The sequence below is a fragment of the Rhinolophus ferrumequinum genome, chromosome 4 (genome assembly GCF_004115265.2).
Source record: "Rhinolophus ferrumequinum isolate MPI-CBG mRhiFer1 chromosome 4, mRhiFer1_v1.p, whole genome shotgun sequence".
NCBI classification, from domain to species: domain Eukaryota; kingdom Metazoa; phylum Chordata; class Mammalia; order Chiroptera; family Rhinolophidae; genus Rhinolophus; species Rhinolophus ferrumequinum.
This window is the reverse complement of record NC_046287.1, coordinates 14,351,686-14,367,764: the sequence shown is the minus strand read 5'-3', so window position 1 is coordinate 14,367,764 and position 16,079 is coordinate 14,351,686. Positions and strand designations below refer to the sequence as shown.

The following is a 16,079-nucleotide window of genomic DNA, read 5'->3' as shown; positions in this document are numbered from 1 at the left end:
ACTGCTATAGTTTGGAGACCAGAGCTGAACTGGGGGACTTGGGCTTGAATCCCAGATCCACCATAACTTACCTCCTGGTGGGGGGCAAGTTCCTTAACCCCTCAAAGCCTCCCTTCCTCATCTGTGAAATGGAGAGAATAAAAATCAAACTCCCTTTGGCTGTATGGTGATTTATGTAAAACACCTCATGCAGACAGACTTAAGTGCTCAAACATATTAGTATTGTTTTTATTTTGATAAAACAAAACCTTTTATAAAACAAAACCTTTTATAAAACAAAACCTGAAACGGGAAAAAAACCTTACAATTATTTTATTAATTGTAATAATAAGATGGTGAGAAAGTGGATGTATTTTTGTTAGAACTAAATCTGAGTTCCATCTTTGCGGATTGTGTCATAGTTGAAAAATTTTGTTGGTAACAGATTTTTTTTTGGTTTCTCATATAGTAAATCTCATTGGACAGATAAGGACTGACACACATCCCCATTATAATTATTTTTTATTCTCATAGGTGGGGCTATAAAAATGTAAGATAATAAGATTTGTTTATTCCAGGAGAAAATACGCATAAGAAGTATGTTAGAGAAATAAAATGATTCCTCTTGGAAGGTCCATGGATGTTATAGTTTCCAAATGGATTTGGGAAAACTGCAGGTGCAGAGCACATCATGTCTCTAGTCTAGTCCAGAAGAGGCCTTTTCATGTCATGGAATTCCATTAATTGTGAAGGTTTCTAGATTCCATTAATTGCAATGATTTCTTCTCCCAATTAAAGGAGAACCAGTATAGAAAGGTAATGTAGCATTGCAAAATCTGAGACCTTTAGAAATAGAATCCTTAATTAGCAAACATATTGTTATTATACTGTAATAGTTGTAAAAGAATGTATTATGTTCCATAATTTTTAAGTCACTGAAAGTTATTCAAGATGCTATTATATAATGCCCACTTAAATTTAATGATTGGCGACAGGTGTAGCTCTGTGACCTCTAGTGGCTATAGTTTATAGCTGCATCTCAGTTGATAAGTTTAAAAAACAAACAAAAAATACCTAAGACTATGGAAAGAAATCTTCTCAGATCCTAATAACAGTTCTACAAGTGAGTGTATGATTACCTTCCCTAAATTTCTACTAGTCTAATTGTGGGGGTACTGCCTCCAAGAAGAGAGTTCAGAATCAACTTTATTCATCTGTGAGTTTAGTGCTTAAAATATGTTTTTAAATAGCTATGTATTAAATTTCTATATGAATAATATGCCTTTCATAATGTAGGTATGGGTTAATAGGAATATTTTCAGATTCAGATGGAACAGCACCACTGCTCCCCATATATTCCCTCATGAGTTAGGGATGTTGTTTATAACCAGGAAACAGTGTGATTAACCAACAATTTGCGGCATAAACTTTCTGATTACACTGAGCCACTGAACTAACTAAATAGGCTTAGATACTACATTTAATATGACACCCCAAATTGAAAAGGACTAACAACATTGATATTATCTTAAGGTTGAGTAATAAAAAAAGAGAACATTCTGTCATGTGACAGTAACATAGTTTCCTTTGTCTTTTAACATAAACCATATTGAAATACTTGATTTTATTTTACTCTTTTTATATTTTGTCTCTCAAATACCTGAGAGCTTTCATCTCTGTAATTTAAAAAGTGAACCACAAATTGCTGGACAGTTATGGTTAATGTGGATCTCCAGTAATTCTTTGTAATTTCTAATACCATAGGGATTATAAAGTTCTATGTACTTTAGGACTTCTTCTGAGCTTACACTTGAGCTCTTTTAAGAGAATATACAAGAAATGGAACAACCGACTTTTGTAACATCCTGTCCTCTGTCCATATTCCTGTCCTCAGCACCTTCTTTAGCTTTCCAAGAATACTGCACTCTGATTTCTTTCTTTTCTGCCTGCTGTATGGTACATTTCTAGTGCTCTGTGTTTCATGTTACCATAGAGACAGGAGGTACTCCACAGCCCTGGGAAGAAGAGCAGAAGCAGGTCTTTGAGGAAACAGTCCCTTCTGGCTAGAGAAGCCTGAGGCAGGAATCTATAGCAATCAATGGAAAGAGGGAATTGTGTGTTCCGATCTGACTCTGTGTCCATAGGGTCTCAGGAAGCACAGGCCCAGCCTGTGATGCATTAAAAATCAGTTGTTTACAGAAACCCATGTTTCAGAGATCTCAGTAAAGCCTGGAACCAAACTTAGTGTTTTGTTTGCAAGAAAATAAATAACATTGACCTATTCCTGTTACTGTTTCCTCATTAAAAGGGAGCAGCTTCTAGGAATGATCCTCTTTGCCTGGCTTATTTGGCCGATCAAAAGTCTCACCTTTAAAATGCAGATCGATATTTGTCGACTCAGCCCAAACCATCAGAAGTCCAACTGCAGTTTGAGCACAAGGGAGTCTACAACCAGCACTCGGCACCCAAATCGCTGATGCAAGTATGCTAGTTCTAGAAATGAACAGTTTTTATTTACTCGACATTCTTGTGTACTACTTCCATATTTCAGATACATAACTTAAAGCTTTTAAACATTTCTCTGATTTAATGAATCGTTATATTTCCTACTATATTATTTCAGTTCATGCTTGTTAATATTTTCTTTTATTTAGGAGAAAGCTGCTAAAAGATCTAAAAATAATAGAGGTTTTCCTCTTGACTTTTCCTTCCAGATACATATGTGGTAAGGTTTTATAAGGAAAGGAGAAAGAGAAAAATGAAAATCTTAAGAACAAAATAATGTGAAAAAGAATTTTGAAAGAACAAATGTTATTTTGTAAGTTTAAAACCAATTTTTTGTGTTCGGGTTTGTTTGTTTTTTTTTTTTTGTAGGGGATAGATTCATACTCAGATTGTGTTCCGGATCTTTGTCACAGATCTAGTAGTCTAAGCAGGGAAAGGGTTCAGGGAAATTCAGAAAACCTGTTTTCCTAGATTGTGATCCCAGGGCGTAGTATGAAATATACCTTTGGAGGAAGAAAGCCAGGGATCTGTAAATCTGAACAGAGTAAGGTGGAGTAAGGTCCACTGAGGCACTCTTTTCCTCAAACGGACAGTAGGAGGCAGTAGCGTACTAGCCTGAGCTGCTCTCTCGAAAGTAATGTCTATGACTCACGCCAGATATTTTTTTTCCCACTCATTTTCTAGAAATACATAAAACCAAAATCTTAGAAGTAGTTTCGGATTTCATAATGAAACTTGGTACCATCAATCCAGCACAAGATAATGCTGCTGGGCTATGAATAGAACAATCAAAAAAAAAAAAAAAAAGGCAAGTCTGTCAGCTTCTAACGGGCAACTCTGCACCTCAGTTACAATGTCTATAGAAGAATGGCAAGAAATAAAAGTTGATCTCATTTTAGAAGGAAGGAGACTCATATTAAGTAAGTTAGATCCTTCTAATTTTTACTGATTTACTAAAATGTGTACAGAACTGTGAAGAAAAAGTAGAAGAGTCTCTAAATGGTAACCGGGTCTTCCTGTGCTTTGATGGCTGGGTAAACATGTCAGAACACAGCAGTAGCGCAGGTAGGCATATCATTATTAGCATTCACCTTGCGTGATTGTTACTTTCATCTTTAGCCATTGTCTATTTTACCATTCACAGAAGCTACATAAATCCAAATTACCTAGGAATGTACAACTGTTCCTTGCTCTTTATGTAAAACAAAATCACAATGAAATGCTCAATTTTCGAACGTTGCATTCTTTCACTTGATTGTTTTTTATGTAGCTAAAAAAAGTGATAATGTTGGAAAAACATTTTCCATCTGTAATAACTGCTTTTATTAATGGGTTATCTTTCATTTATTGACCTAATTTCAATATGGTATGTATTTGGGGATTTTTTTTCTCCTCCACATTAGGGATGTTTTTATAACTGCAATTTACTTCCCTGTGTAATTCAAACAGCACATATGTATTTGATAATTAACCATGGTTAGTGTACAATTTGTGATCGTAGAACAAAGCCAAGTTTACTAGTCCAAACTACACAGGGAAATAAATTGCCAGGTATAAATACATCCCTAATACTGAGGAAAAGATTCCAAATATTAGGATGGTGCAAAAGTAATGGTGGTTTTTGCAATTTTTTTTTTTAACCTTTTAAACCGCAGTTACTTTTGCACCAACCTAATATCCATACAAGGGTGGGGCTTGTGATCTTGATTTTGTAACTTTTGCTCTAGCCAAGCGAACTACATGACCTATAACAAGTTAGAGAAGTATTTGTAGTAAGCATGGGGAAATGAACAATATTGAGTTCCATTAGAGTATGGATTACTCCAATTTGAACTTTTAACTAAAGTTTTAAAAGTTATGTTTGTCATAATTCCTAAATTTTTAATGATTATTATTCGTTTTTTAGTTGTACAAAATCTAAGTTGAGATGAAGTTACTCATCACAGAGATTTTCTATGAAGATATCCATGTAACAAAAATGTTACGTCTAATAGCACTGGTAGAAACTCCAGGTGCTGGGTATGTGCTCTGAGTGCTACAGCCAATAGTCATATATGTGGCCCCTGAGCTCTTAAAATGTGACTAGTCTGAACGGAGATGTACTGTAAGTGTAAAATACATATTTGATTTGGAAGAGGGAGTGCCAAATAAAAGAATGTGAATGATTTTATTAATATCTGTTTTATTTCACTTACATGTTGAAATGATAATAGTTGGCCTTTGGTTTAAGTAAAATTTCTAAAACTGTTTTCCCAATATTTACCGTGACTGCTAGAAAATTTTGTGTTGCATATAGAGCCCATGTTTGTGACTCTCATTATATTTCTATTGGACGGTTTTACAAATGCTATGTCCTCAAGAGAACAGAAAGTACAAAAATATGCACTATCCAAAAATGGTGCGGTATGTCATCAGTTTATTATTCAGGTAATGTTATTCCAAAGGCTTTTTCGTTGGTTTTGTTTTCTGGAAAGGATTAATGTAAAACAGTATGTGAAACAAGGTGGTATAATTAGGCTATGCTTAGGTTCAGTCACTCAAGAAATACTGTATTAAACTCTCATTAAGAGGCAGGCGCTACTCTAAGTACAACAGGTCCTCGAATAACATCTTTTGTTCAATATTGTTTTATTATAACATTGATGAGAGGAAAAAAAATCAATTCCCGTCCGGGGCCACTGTCTGTGTGGAGTTTGCACCCTCTCCCCATGTCTGTGTGGGTTTTCTCTGGGTTCTCCAGTTTCCTCCCACATCCCAGAGATGTGCGTGGCAGGTGACTTGGCATAATCTACATTGTCCCAGTCTGAGCAAGTGTGGGCACACACCCTATGATTGAAGGGCACGTTCCCTGTGATGGAAGGGCATGCTGTTCAGACTGGGGCTGCCGGCCTTGTCCCTGAGCTGCCAGGATGGGCTCCGGCCAGCACGACCTTGAACGGAAATAAGCGGTTAGAAGGTAATTATCTTCCTTGTTTTTAATTAGTCTTTCTTAAATGTGTATATAGCTCACATTTATTTTAATGTTTAATATTAGGAGGGTTTAGTGTCTTTAGATAGAAGTTTGGTGATGTTTTTTGTGACTAGAAATATGCTGTAGGAACTTAACTCTTATTTGTATCAATTAGCCTGCAGTAAAATTGGTTTTGTTATCTATCATTTAAGTTGCAGTGTCCAAGAACTTATCGATGACATTATGTGAGGACTTACTGTACTTGGGGACACAGCAGTGAATAAAACAGGAAGAGCTCTCCTTTGTGGAGCTTATGTTGTAGCAAGTTAGCTGGAGTTAGCTGGATATGAGTTTGTTTCTCTTACTATTGAACATATTACTACCTTTTAGATGTAGCTTTTAGATATTACTACCCAGACGTAGCAGGCTGGGGAGAAGTAAAGGAAGATTTCTGTGTATACAGTCATACATAAAATTGTTTGCATTTAAAATGGTCTTTATCACAAACATATCCCAGGATTGAATTCTGTAATGAATAAAAACAGATTGTTTTAAGCAGAGTTTTATTAGGCATATACTGTAAAGCCATCTCACGTACTAAATCTACATGGAAATTTTTTAATGGTTGAATTAAAAAGGCTTCTATGAGCATATAATTCTATTGTTTTATGGTACTGGATACACTAGTTGGGTTTGGCTCCTCCCAGAATTTTAAACTACTAAATGCATATGATTTTTCATGTTCATAAGAAAAATGATGGGATCTTATATGTTTTAAGAGCTCAGCGCCTAACATGGTATCTAAATACTCATTGAATTAACTAATGAATTGATTTAAGCATAACTTCAAGGAGGAACAATTGAAATTGTGGCTGTTTGTCTTGGCAAAGAGAAAATTTGGGGAATGTGTTTTCTGTCTTTAAATAGTCGAAGGGCTGGTGAGTGGGAGAGGAATTAGGCTTAACACAGCCCTCTTGGGAAAAATTAGTAGGGCCAGTGACTAAGATTTCAAGGAAACAATTGTAGAAAAATATAAGGTAAAACTTTTAGTTATTAGAGCTGTCCAAAAGTAGGCATAGATTGCCTTGTACCATTGTGAGGCCATGACGGGAGGTCTTCAAACTTAGGCTGTTCAGCCATTTGACAAGATGCTGAATAAATGGAATTTCAGTGTTCGATAGATGATTCTATAGGTAACTAAGGGTCTTTCCAATCCTGAGTTTGCATGATTCTATGTTAAATGATTCTATGAATCAAAGTGAAATGGACTTGAAATAGCACAAGTTATTCAGAAGGAACATCTGTACCTTGGAAATATCAAACAAATGTTGAGTTAAGAAATATAGAAAGGAAAATACTTGAAAGCACATTAAAAGATACTGTTTAGAAATGGCTTCCGGAAAATATTTAGGTCCTCTGGTATGTATTTAGCTGGTTGTTTTCCAATCTAGCTTCCTAGTCATTAGCACTGGGGATTGGCCTGTCCTCAGCCCTCCCATAGGTGAGGTGCACTGCACATTTCACAGTATGTCCATGTGCCCTAATCAGGTAGTCCCAGAGCCGTGCTGGCATAAGGTTTGGATTGGGCTTGTCACTGGCAAAGTCTGTGGCCTTGACAGTTCATGGACCTCTTTTAACCTCAATTTCTACATTTATAAAACAGAGTTGTTCGTAACTCTCTTTTAGGGCTATTGGGGGAAAAAAATTTTAATGACGTGTAAAGGCTTTATCACATATATGTATTGTATGTACTTAATAACTGTAATATCAAACCATATTCCTGTGTTATTTCCCCACCCTCTTCCTCATCAGCTACATCAACTTAACAAGTTATTAACTATCTGTCATCTATCAGCTAACAGGCAATTGGATCTTCAGAAATATTTGCTTAATAGCTGCTAAGCCACAGACTAGCCCGAGACAACTGTCAGTAACAGATAGCAGGACTGGTAAACAGATACAGTAGTACCTCGGTTTTCGAGCATCTCCGTTGACGAACATTTCAGTTTACGAACACCATAAACCCGTAAGAAAATGCTTCGGTGTTTGAACACGCCTCGAAAGTCAAACATGTCACCTGGCTTCTGCTGAGTGCAAGATCCTGAGGCCTAGCTGTCAGCTGTTTTCTAACGTTTCAGAACTCGAACGGTCTTCCGGAACAGATTACGTTCGGAAACCGATGTACCACTGTACTGTGGTTGGTTTCAGTATGTTAGGATGAAGAGGAACCTGCTTTGGACTTGAAAGTTTGGTCTGGAAATGTGTTGTATGAAGTAATGACAGAGTGCTGAGGGATAAGTACACTCTCCCGTTAGGGCTGAAGATGCAGGCGTGGGAGTCTCCTTCCTAGAGGAGATGGCTGAAGCTGTGAGAGCTCGGTCAAGAGAATGTAGAAAGGACATTAAAGTGGGCCAAGGATGAAATGGCCCATGGAGAGAGGTATCGTCATGTTTGGGAGTTAGAATAAATTATCAAAGACAACTAAACGTGAATCACCAAAAAGTAGAAGAGTAAGTATGGTAAAGGTTAGCATGCTAACTGGGAGTCTGAGGGCTTGAGTTTCGTCTCTGGCTCTGCTTGAAAGTTTTGTCTGCTTCAACTTTATGTAAAACAAGGTGAATAATACCATGTCACCTCTCTCACAGTAGTGTTATAAGAATCAAATGTGTGGAGAAAGTATTTGCAACGTATAGAATAGCCATATATAAAGGTAATATAATGATATTGATATTATTAATTATAGAATCATAGTCAAAGGCATAATAAGATTCTGTAATTACTTATGACTCCAGCTACCCCAGAGTTAGGCCAAACTTCACCCATCACAGTTCTCTAGAAGACAACCCTTACTTCAGACACTAGCTGCAAGGTTGGGGGTTCCCAGCCCTCCCTCACTTTTGGCCAACTGGCTACAAATGTGGGGGTTTTCCTATGCCCTCAGTTTTGATCATTTGCTACAATGACTCCTAGAATACAGGACAGTGCTGTGCTTACTGCTGCAGCTTTATTCTAGTAAAAGGACCCAAGTCAGAACCGGCCACACATAGGGTGGGGTCTGGGAGCACCCCAAACCTGAAGTTTCTGTTATCCTCAGAGATACGTGACCCCACCCCCAGCACATCCATGTGTAACAATACATGTTACCAACCGGGAAAACTCAGCTGATCCTCAGTGTCCAGCGATTGTGTTGAGGCTTCATTACTTAGGCATGATCGATGGGCCACATGATTGAATGCAGTCTCTACCCCCAACTCGCTGATCACATGAATGGTCCTTCTGACATAGCCACCCCTCATCCTGAATCCCTCACTAGCATAAACTACCCAGGGACCCCCATGAATTGCAAAGACACTCCTATCTGTTGATTCCAAGAGTTTGGAGGCAACCACCCAGAAACCCAGGAAAAAGACTAACCAAATTATTTATTACACACATTCTATCAAGTGTTGCAACTGTAAGAGAACATGAGGCCTAAGAAAATGCCATTGAGTTCAGGGATTTCGAGGGACCTGATAATTTTGTAGGGAGCAGTTTCAACACAGAGGTATGGATGAAAGCCAGATTAGAATTTGCTAATAATTGGGTGGAAACGTGAGAAAGAGGGAAGCAAATACAGAGAGAGGCATTCAGCTCAAGTAATATATTGCAAGTCAGAACGGGAAGCAGTTGAATGGAAAGGTTTACATTACTGTTCTCTCTAGAGGAGAGAGGCTGGACCGGTCCTGGATGTGCCACTGCTCAGAAGCCTGCGTCACCTCCAGTTCCTTCTAGTCCTGTGATCAGTTCAGAAGGCCCAGCACAGGAAATTGCAAAGTGGCAATGCTGTCTTTGAGCTTTTACTTAAAGCACAGTCATATAGAACAAGACTGAAGAGAAGTGTATATATGATGAGCTTTTGCCCCCCAAAAATTCTAATTGTCAAGTATCTCCTCTTGTCAGAGATATATATCTTTCATTTATCACCCTCTGCTGTGTCTGTTTTGTTGGAATTGGGGGAGCAATTGTTTTGTTGTTTTCGTTTCTCCGTAATTGGTTCCATAAGAATTTCTTGGCACTTCTAACAGATTTTAACTATATACAAAATGCCCTTTTGTTCTTTTTATCATTTTCATATGCTTTCAGTATAAAAGGTAAAATAAACAGCAAAATGAAGCCGAGGGAAGACAATTATTTACAGGAACAGAGAATCAGCCGTCAGGAAAACCGCAGGGATGTGTGCTGCTGGCGGCCAGCGCTAACTTCCGTTATTGCATAGATTAAAAACATATATTTGTCACACACTTTACTATTATGGAGACCCAGTAGTGCTTTAAAAATTATATTTATGGGTTATTTGTTTCTCTCACCAAAGTCAAGTCATTACTGGGATGAAGCAAACAGCTACTTAGTAGGTCAAAGTAATAGTTAAGAGCAAAAGGTAAAGAATTGGAAGGAGAGACCAAATTTCAGGAAGACCGAACAGATGCAGTCACTTTCGGACACCAGGTTTCTGTATTCCTCCTCCTGGCACAGGCTCACCATTGACCACAGAAGGCAGCAGCTCCATTTTATGTTTTATCTGAGAGTCGGCACTTCTGAGAGGCTCGCGCCCCTTGGAACCACAGCGTGATGGGGCATCAGTACTGATGAAGGGGAATAATGCCTCTTTCTGAACCATGACTGGTACTTCCCGAAGCAGAGGGGGTTTCCCCAGGGGCCGCCAGCCGGGCCTGAGCATTGCCTTCTGAGCTCAAGAAGCATAACTGTTGGCCGAAACTTTTCCTCATTTGGATGCCAAGTTGCATATATTTATATTTACATTTTGTCCACAATTTTCCTGGTTTTCTCTGTCTTCTGTGTTACTCAAGAAACAATGGCAATGTTAGCTCAAGATGGTGCTTTTTTTATTTCTTGGTGTTTTTTTTTTTTTTAGCTTTCTTTGTCATCCAAATCTATAGTCTGCCAAAGGTCATGTGCGGTGTAGTTTAAAGCTTTTACTCTCATTTTTAAGTCTAGTAAGTTCTCTGCTTTTAAGAGCCAATCAGCTTTTCAACAATTTTCAACTTTTCATTCACTTTCAGAAAAAAAGCTTTGGTGGGACTCTAGAATCAATTTTTATAGTAAGAACCAGAGAAGGAATTAGATTGAAATAAGTGAGTTTTCCCATCTTAAAGGGAAATCGCGTGTATTCTCACCCTGTTGATTTCCACAGAAACGTAAACACAAGATGTGTGGCTTGGATTCCCTTGCTGTCCTCGTACTGAGAGTAGCAGCTGGGCCTTGCTGGTCTGTGTGGCAATCAGCAATGGCCCTGGATATTGGCGGAAATCCTAAATAGATCATACTTCTCTTCACAGACATCAGTGGTATATCTGGGGGGAGGGTGGTTGGGGACACAGCGGCCTTAAATTCAATTCCTAAAATAATAGCACAAGCCTGCTCTCTTGGGAGAGTTAAACTGTCATTCTATTTTGCCTTCATAATTTTAGTTTCCATTTAAAAATGCGTAAGGATTTGAGTTGATGGGAAGTAGAAAATGCTTCTCAGGTTCTTGATACCCCAGTCTTATCTTTCATTGAAAGAGTCCATGTGTCCACAGTGTGTCATTTTGTATTTGGAACTAATTTCATATGAAAAGGAAGCCCACTGGCCTGAAATTACAATTTAGTTCATTCCTCAGAACACTATATGGAGCTCTCTCCAACTTACATGGTTGTGACATCTCCCTGATGTTTGAAATGAACCATTTAGAAACTAAGTGCATGTTTTAAGTACAGTAAGTGCATGGAATTTGGGTCTCCAGTTCAGCCTACATGAAGCCACCAGACTCTTAAAAGAATAGTAATGGCAAAAGACACCGGGCCTTCAACCAACATTATTACACAATTCCTACATAAAACACTCCCAACTTGGGACCTATTAACGGTTTCTCTGGTTGCAGTGGGACAGGACACTCTTCGTTTATCTGCTTCCCAATTTAAGATGTGACTCCGTCAGTTGTCCAATTTAGATATCCCATGGCAGGGGACCCGCCTGGGGCTTCTGGGATGCTGAGAGATGAATGTGAGGGCTGAAGTGAAGCGCTGTTACCTAGGAAGTTCTAACAGAGCTCATTCTCCAAGAGGCCCTGTGCATTTTTAAGAGGGGTTTATGGGCGTTCCCTTCTGATTGCTTCTATGAACGGTGAAATGGGAGTGGAGGAAAACATGATGGACGTTTGAAATGAGAGGAGAAGGTGTGAAATAGTTGTCTAGGAGGACGGAATTGTGCACAGATTAGGGAACTGTACTGGGATTAAGGCTGTCCTTGAAGTTTATCGTCATGAATGTAGTGAGACCAGAAAAGGAGTATATGTGTGACCTGGGACGTACTGTGCTGAGGTGCTTGACGTAGGTGTGCTACCTGCATTTACAAAGTTATTGGGAGAATTTAATGTGTCAGAAAGCATTTTGAAGTATAACTACAGGACATCGTTATTATGAAACTTAGCTTTGAATTACTTAGCACTTTCCCTTGGCAAAAAGCTTTCCAAATTTCCTTAAGACAGCCTTAGCATCTCTAGAGACGGCATTTGACTTCTGCCACTTACTCGGTAACTAAGTCTAAGCAGTAACTTAACCTTCTGCTTTTACCTCTCAATCTGTAAAATGAGGGCATTGATATTTAAAGTGTAACAAGTGCTTTATAAGTAAAGGTGCTGTATAAATACAAGCTATTAATAGAATGGTATTTCAGCCCTCACTCGTATGGTGTCAGAAAGTCAGAAAGGTCAGAGTTTCTGAGAAAGTCCGAAGCCTTGTGTGTTGATGGCTCCCTGGGAAAGCTTTGGAAGAGGAAGGAAAAGGCGAGAATCTTGAACTAGGTGTGGCTCTCATTTCCTTTCATTCATAAAAGTACAAAAGTACTTTTGTAGTACTCTTACAAAAGTAAGAGTGTTAACCTCTTAACACTCAAAGAGATTAAGTCACCTGATAAAACCAAGTTGGGGAGCATAGATTTCAACCCAGGTTTGCCTTGAAATCTCCTCCTCTTTTCATTTTGTCACATGTATCGCTGGGCCAGATACATGATAGCCATAGGAGTTGCACAATAATTGATTGATGTGTTAGAGACCTGTATTTTAGCCCATTGAATCTCATCTCTGCCATCAAACATTTGACTGGAGTTTCCCAGTAGCAGAATAAGCTGGTTTGTTGGAGAGATCGTGACGATGGAATCTTTTGCAAGAAATCAAATGACAAGAAAAGACAGGAACATCTGGAGGAAGGGACAGTAAGCTGACTCAACATTTGCATTTAGCAAACAATGCAGTTTTCAAACACTTTTGGGGATAGAAGGGTGGGTGCTCGAAAAATAAACAAATGGGTGTGGTTGTGGGACCTGCAGGAAATCTGTGTCCACTGTGCCATTTACTGCAAATGCAGTGTGTACGTTAAAAAAGGGGGAACCAAAAATGCTCTAAGAGAAAAATCACTGTTCCATTAGATTTTTAGTTTTGAGTAACAATTACCACCTTGATAGAGAAGGTGATAGGAAAAGTGTATTTATTTTCTTCCAACAGCTAAAAGGTGATCATACTTCTAAAATTTGTTGAGATTGTCCAAGAAAGTGTGTAAAATGCTCATCCATCACTGGAATGCCCCTGGTCCAGATATGACAGTGCAGTAAATATCTCCAGCAGCCACCTTTTCATGTACAAGCTGTTTTCAGCTGGAATTTTCAGCACTCACATAAAACACACTGTCATGAGTGACTGCTCGTGCTCCAAAGCCATTACTGTTGGGATAATGGAACATCTCTCCGCGAATAACCAAAAAACTTTAAATGTCATGTCAAGTTTGTTGAAGCCATTTTCAAGCCCCCTTCAAGGTGACATAAATATTGAGGGTCTGTGTTTTCAAAGTTTGATATCTGTGAAAGAGATCATTTATAAGTTTGTGCGATGTGAGATTCAGGTAATTAAAAGAAAACCTAATGTTCTCTGGGAAAGTCAATCGGCCAGAGCCATTTAGTCATTAGCTATTGGAACTCTCTCCTTAGAGCCTTAATAAGTCAGTGTCACTGTCACTTAACCAATAAAAGAAAATGTGTGTGTGTGTACATGTAGGTATACATATGTGTATATTTGACAATTAAATGATGACATAATTCTGTGTTGCTAGGAAGTTTTAACAATTTGCCTGCCAAGCTCAGTATTTCTTTTAGGGGAAATCATTGACTTTCTAAAGTCCAGTTAGAAACTTTCCTCCTTAATTTTGTTCAGAAAGGAAATGAATTTCATTATGAATCAAACTAATGCTTATCTTGGGTCATAGAGTATGGAAATAATTTCTCTACCCAGATTGTATTTATTTAATTCCTACTTTGCTCCAGGGCTGTTTTACACACCAACGTTACAGCAATGTTTAAAACAAAGTTCCTGATATGTTGGAGCTTATATTTTAATAAAGAGATTGACAGTGTATAAGGAAACACATATACGACATGTCTGGTGGTTGTGAGTTCTAGGGAGGGAAAGATGAGAGGTAAGGAGACAGAGTGATGAAAAGAGAGAATGTCATTTTAGATGGACGGTCAGAGAAGACCTCTCTGTTTAGACGGCATTTGAGCAGAGACCTGAATGAAATACAGAACCAAGCTTTAATACTAACCTAGTGATGAGCATTCCAGACATTGAGCAAGAAGGAAACAAGCATAAGTGCCAATGAAATTATTGTCTATTTACATTTTAGTTTATTCTTAACCTTTGCATGTTTATGCTAAATCTGCCTCACTCTGTTGAATATTTTGAGTTTCATCTATCTAAGAGAACTTGTTTGTTGAGAATAATTATTTTCAAATTATGTTTGATAATGTGCACAATTCCTTGCCTATCACAGCAACACATTGTATGTTTCTTCCTTACTGTAGAAAATCAGAAAGCGCAGCTGACAGAAGGGTCACGTTCGCACTGCAATATCAATTGCAACTCAACAAGGACTCCAGCCGCCAAGGAGCTTAATTATAATCTAGACACTCATACGTCTACGGGGAGGATCAAGGCAGTGGAGAAGAAGGAAGCCTGCAATGTGGAAAGCAACAAAAAAAAGGAAGTGGGCCTTCTTGGCTCTGTTTCTAAAAACGAATCCATTCCTGAAGTTGAAGCCCTGCTGGCAAGATTGCGAGCTTTATAAATGAAACTGGTAAAAAATGATTAAGCCAAATGTAAACCACGCTTGAAGCTATAACACTTGAAAAAAATTGCTTTTTATGTAAGTTACTTTATATAGTTTTAAATTATGATATATATATTAGAAAATAAAGCTAAATACATGATTGCAATGCTTTTCTATGTACTTGAGGTTTTGACTTATTCCAGATTGTAAAGGGCTTTAATTTAATGTTATTTTTTTTGCCACCTGGTATTCACATATTTTATATTTGGTGGTTAAATTATAAATAATGCTTTAAAGAGCAGGTAGGTGGCCATGTGTTCAGCAATGTGCCTTTAAGGAAGTACCATCTTTCGAAGTCACTGTTAGTTTTACTTTACTATTGTCACCATTAACAAACATCAAAGCTTCAACCTCAATCTTGCTACATATCCATGTATATTCTTTATATAGGCCCAGATGTCTTCTGAATTGGGATCTACATGCTATTAGCATCGCATCAAAAACATAAACATGACTGTAACAGAGCTGTGAGGAAATGATTCGTAAGCTCATTACCCTCATTGTGAATTCGTGTTAATTAGACACTGTAGGAGACTGTAAGAGCATTGAGCACATTTCCACAAATGATGTAATAGGAATGTATGCACTCTCTGTGCAAAATGCACAAGCTTCTGTACAAAGTTGGACATATACAGTATTACAGTGTTACTGAAACTCTTAGCTAAGAGAACATTTTTCCCTCCCAGTAATTATGACTCTGGGATAAAATTCCCAAGTAACAGATTTTTTGATTTCTGTGAACAAACTTGAAATTTCAGTTTCTTTGATCTGACAATCAATAACTAACAAAAGGTCTGAAGAAGAGTTTCAAGGGAAGTTTTCTGATGCAAATGTTATTTCATCTGGGGCATCAAATTCACTTTGTTAATTCTGTATCAAAGAAAATAAACTTATTACTTGCACTAAATGGAAAAACCGCTTTCTGTTCTTTTTTGTGGTTAGCATGTTCTGTGGTAGACTGTGCTGTGCAGTCTGCCTACCTCTGTTTTGCTTTATTACCTGCAATAAGTAAGGACTGCTCTTTTACCTTCCGTTAAAAAGCAGTTATATGGAACTCGTCTGGCGAGGTCCACTGCTTTTTATTTCCTTGTTTAAGTTTCCTCCTCCTTTCAGCTCCAACTTAATAAAGTTAATTAATTAGAACTATGAACCAGGCCCTGTTTATAGACTTTGGGGAACAAGAGTGTTATCCATTGCCAGTATAGGAATAAATTATTCTGTGTATTGCTGAAATGTGCATTTTGCCCTCCTGTTGCAATTCCTAATTTCCTGGGGGGGAAAAAAATCTTAAAAAAAAATCAAGTAAAGTGAAGGCCAGTTAAACATTTAAGCAGACAGAACTGCTAACAGAAAGAAAATAAGTTAAAGAATTCCGACTATTGTTTCTTTACGTGATTTTGCAAAGACTTGGGCTTCTCCGAAACACACCTGAAATTCAGGCAGGTACTTTG

General features: G+C 38.0%; 1 protein-coding gene across 3 annotated transcripts in view; it reads left to right on the top strand.

The window, feature by feature from the left end:
* Positions 1 to 15,537, top strand: part of DIAPH3 (diaphanous related formin 3) — a 441,105-nt gene extending 425,568 nt beyond the window's left edge. For 2 of the 3 annotated variants that reach the window (XM_033105125.1, XM_033105126.1), the window contains one exon: positions 14,324 to 15,537. In XM_033105125.1, coding sequence (XP_032961016.1) covers positions 14,324 to 14,586 — 263 coding nt within the window. In that variant the 3' untranslated portion in view covers positions 14,587 to 15,537. The remainder of the gene's footprint in view (positions 1 to 14,323) is intronic. The other variant, XM_033105127.1, reaches the window with a different exon arrangement.
* Positions 15,538 to 16,079: the final 542 nt, after the last annotated feature.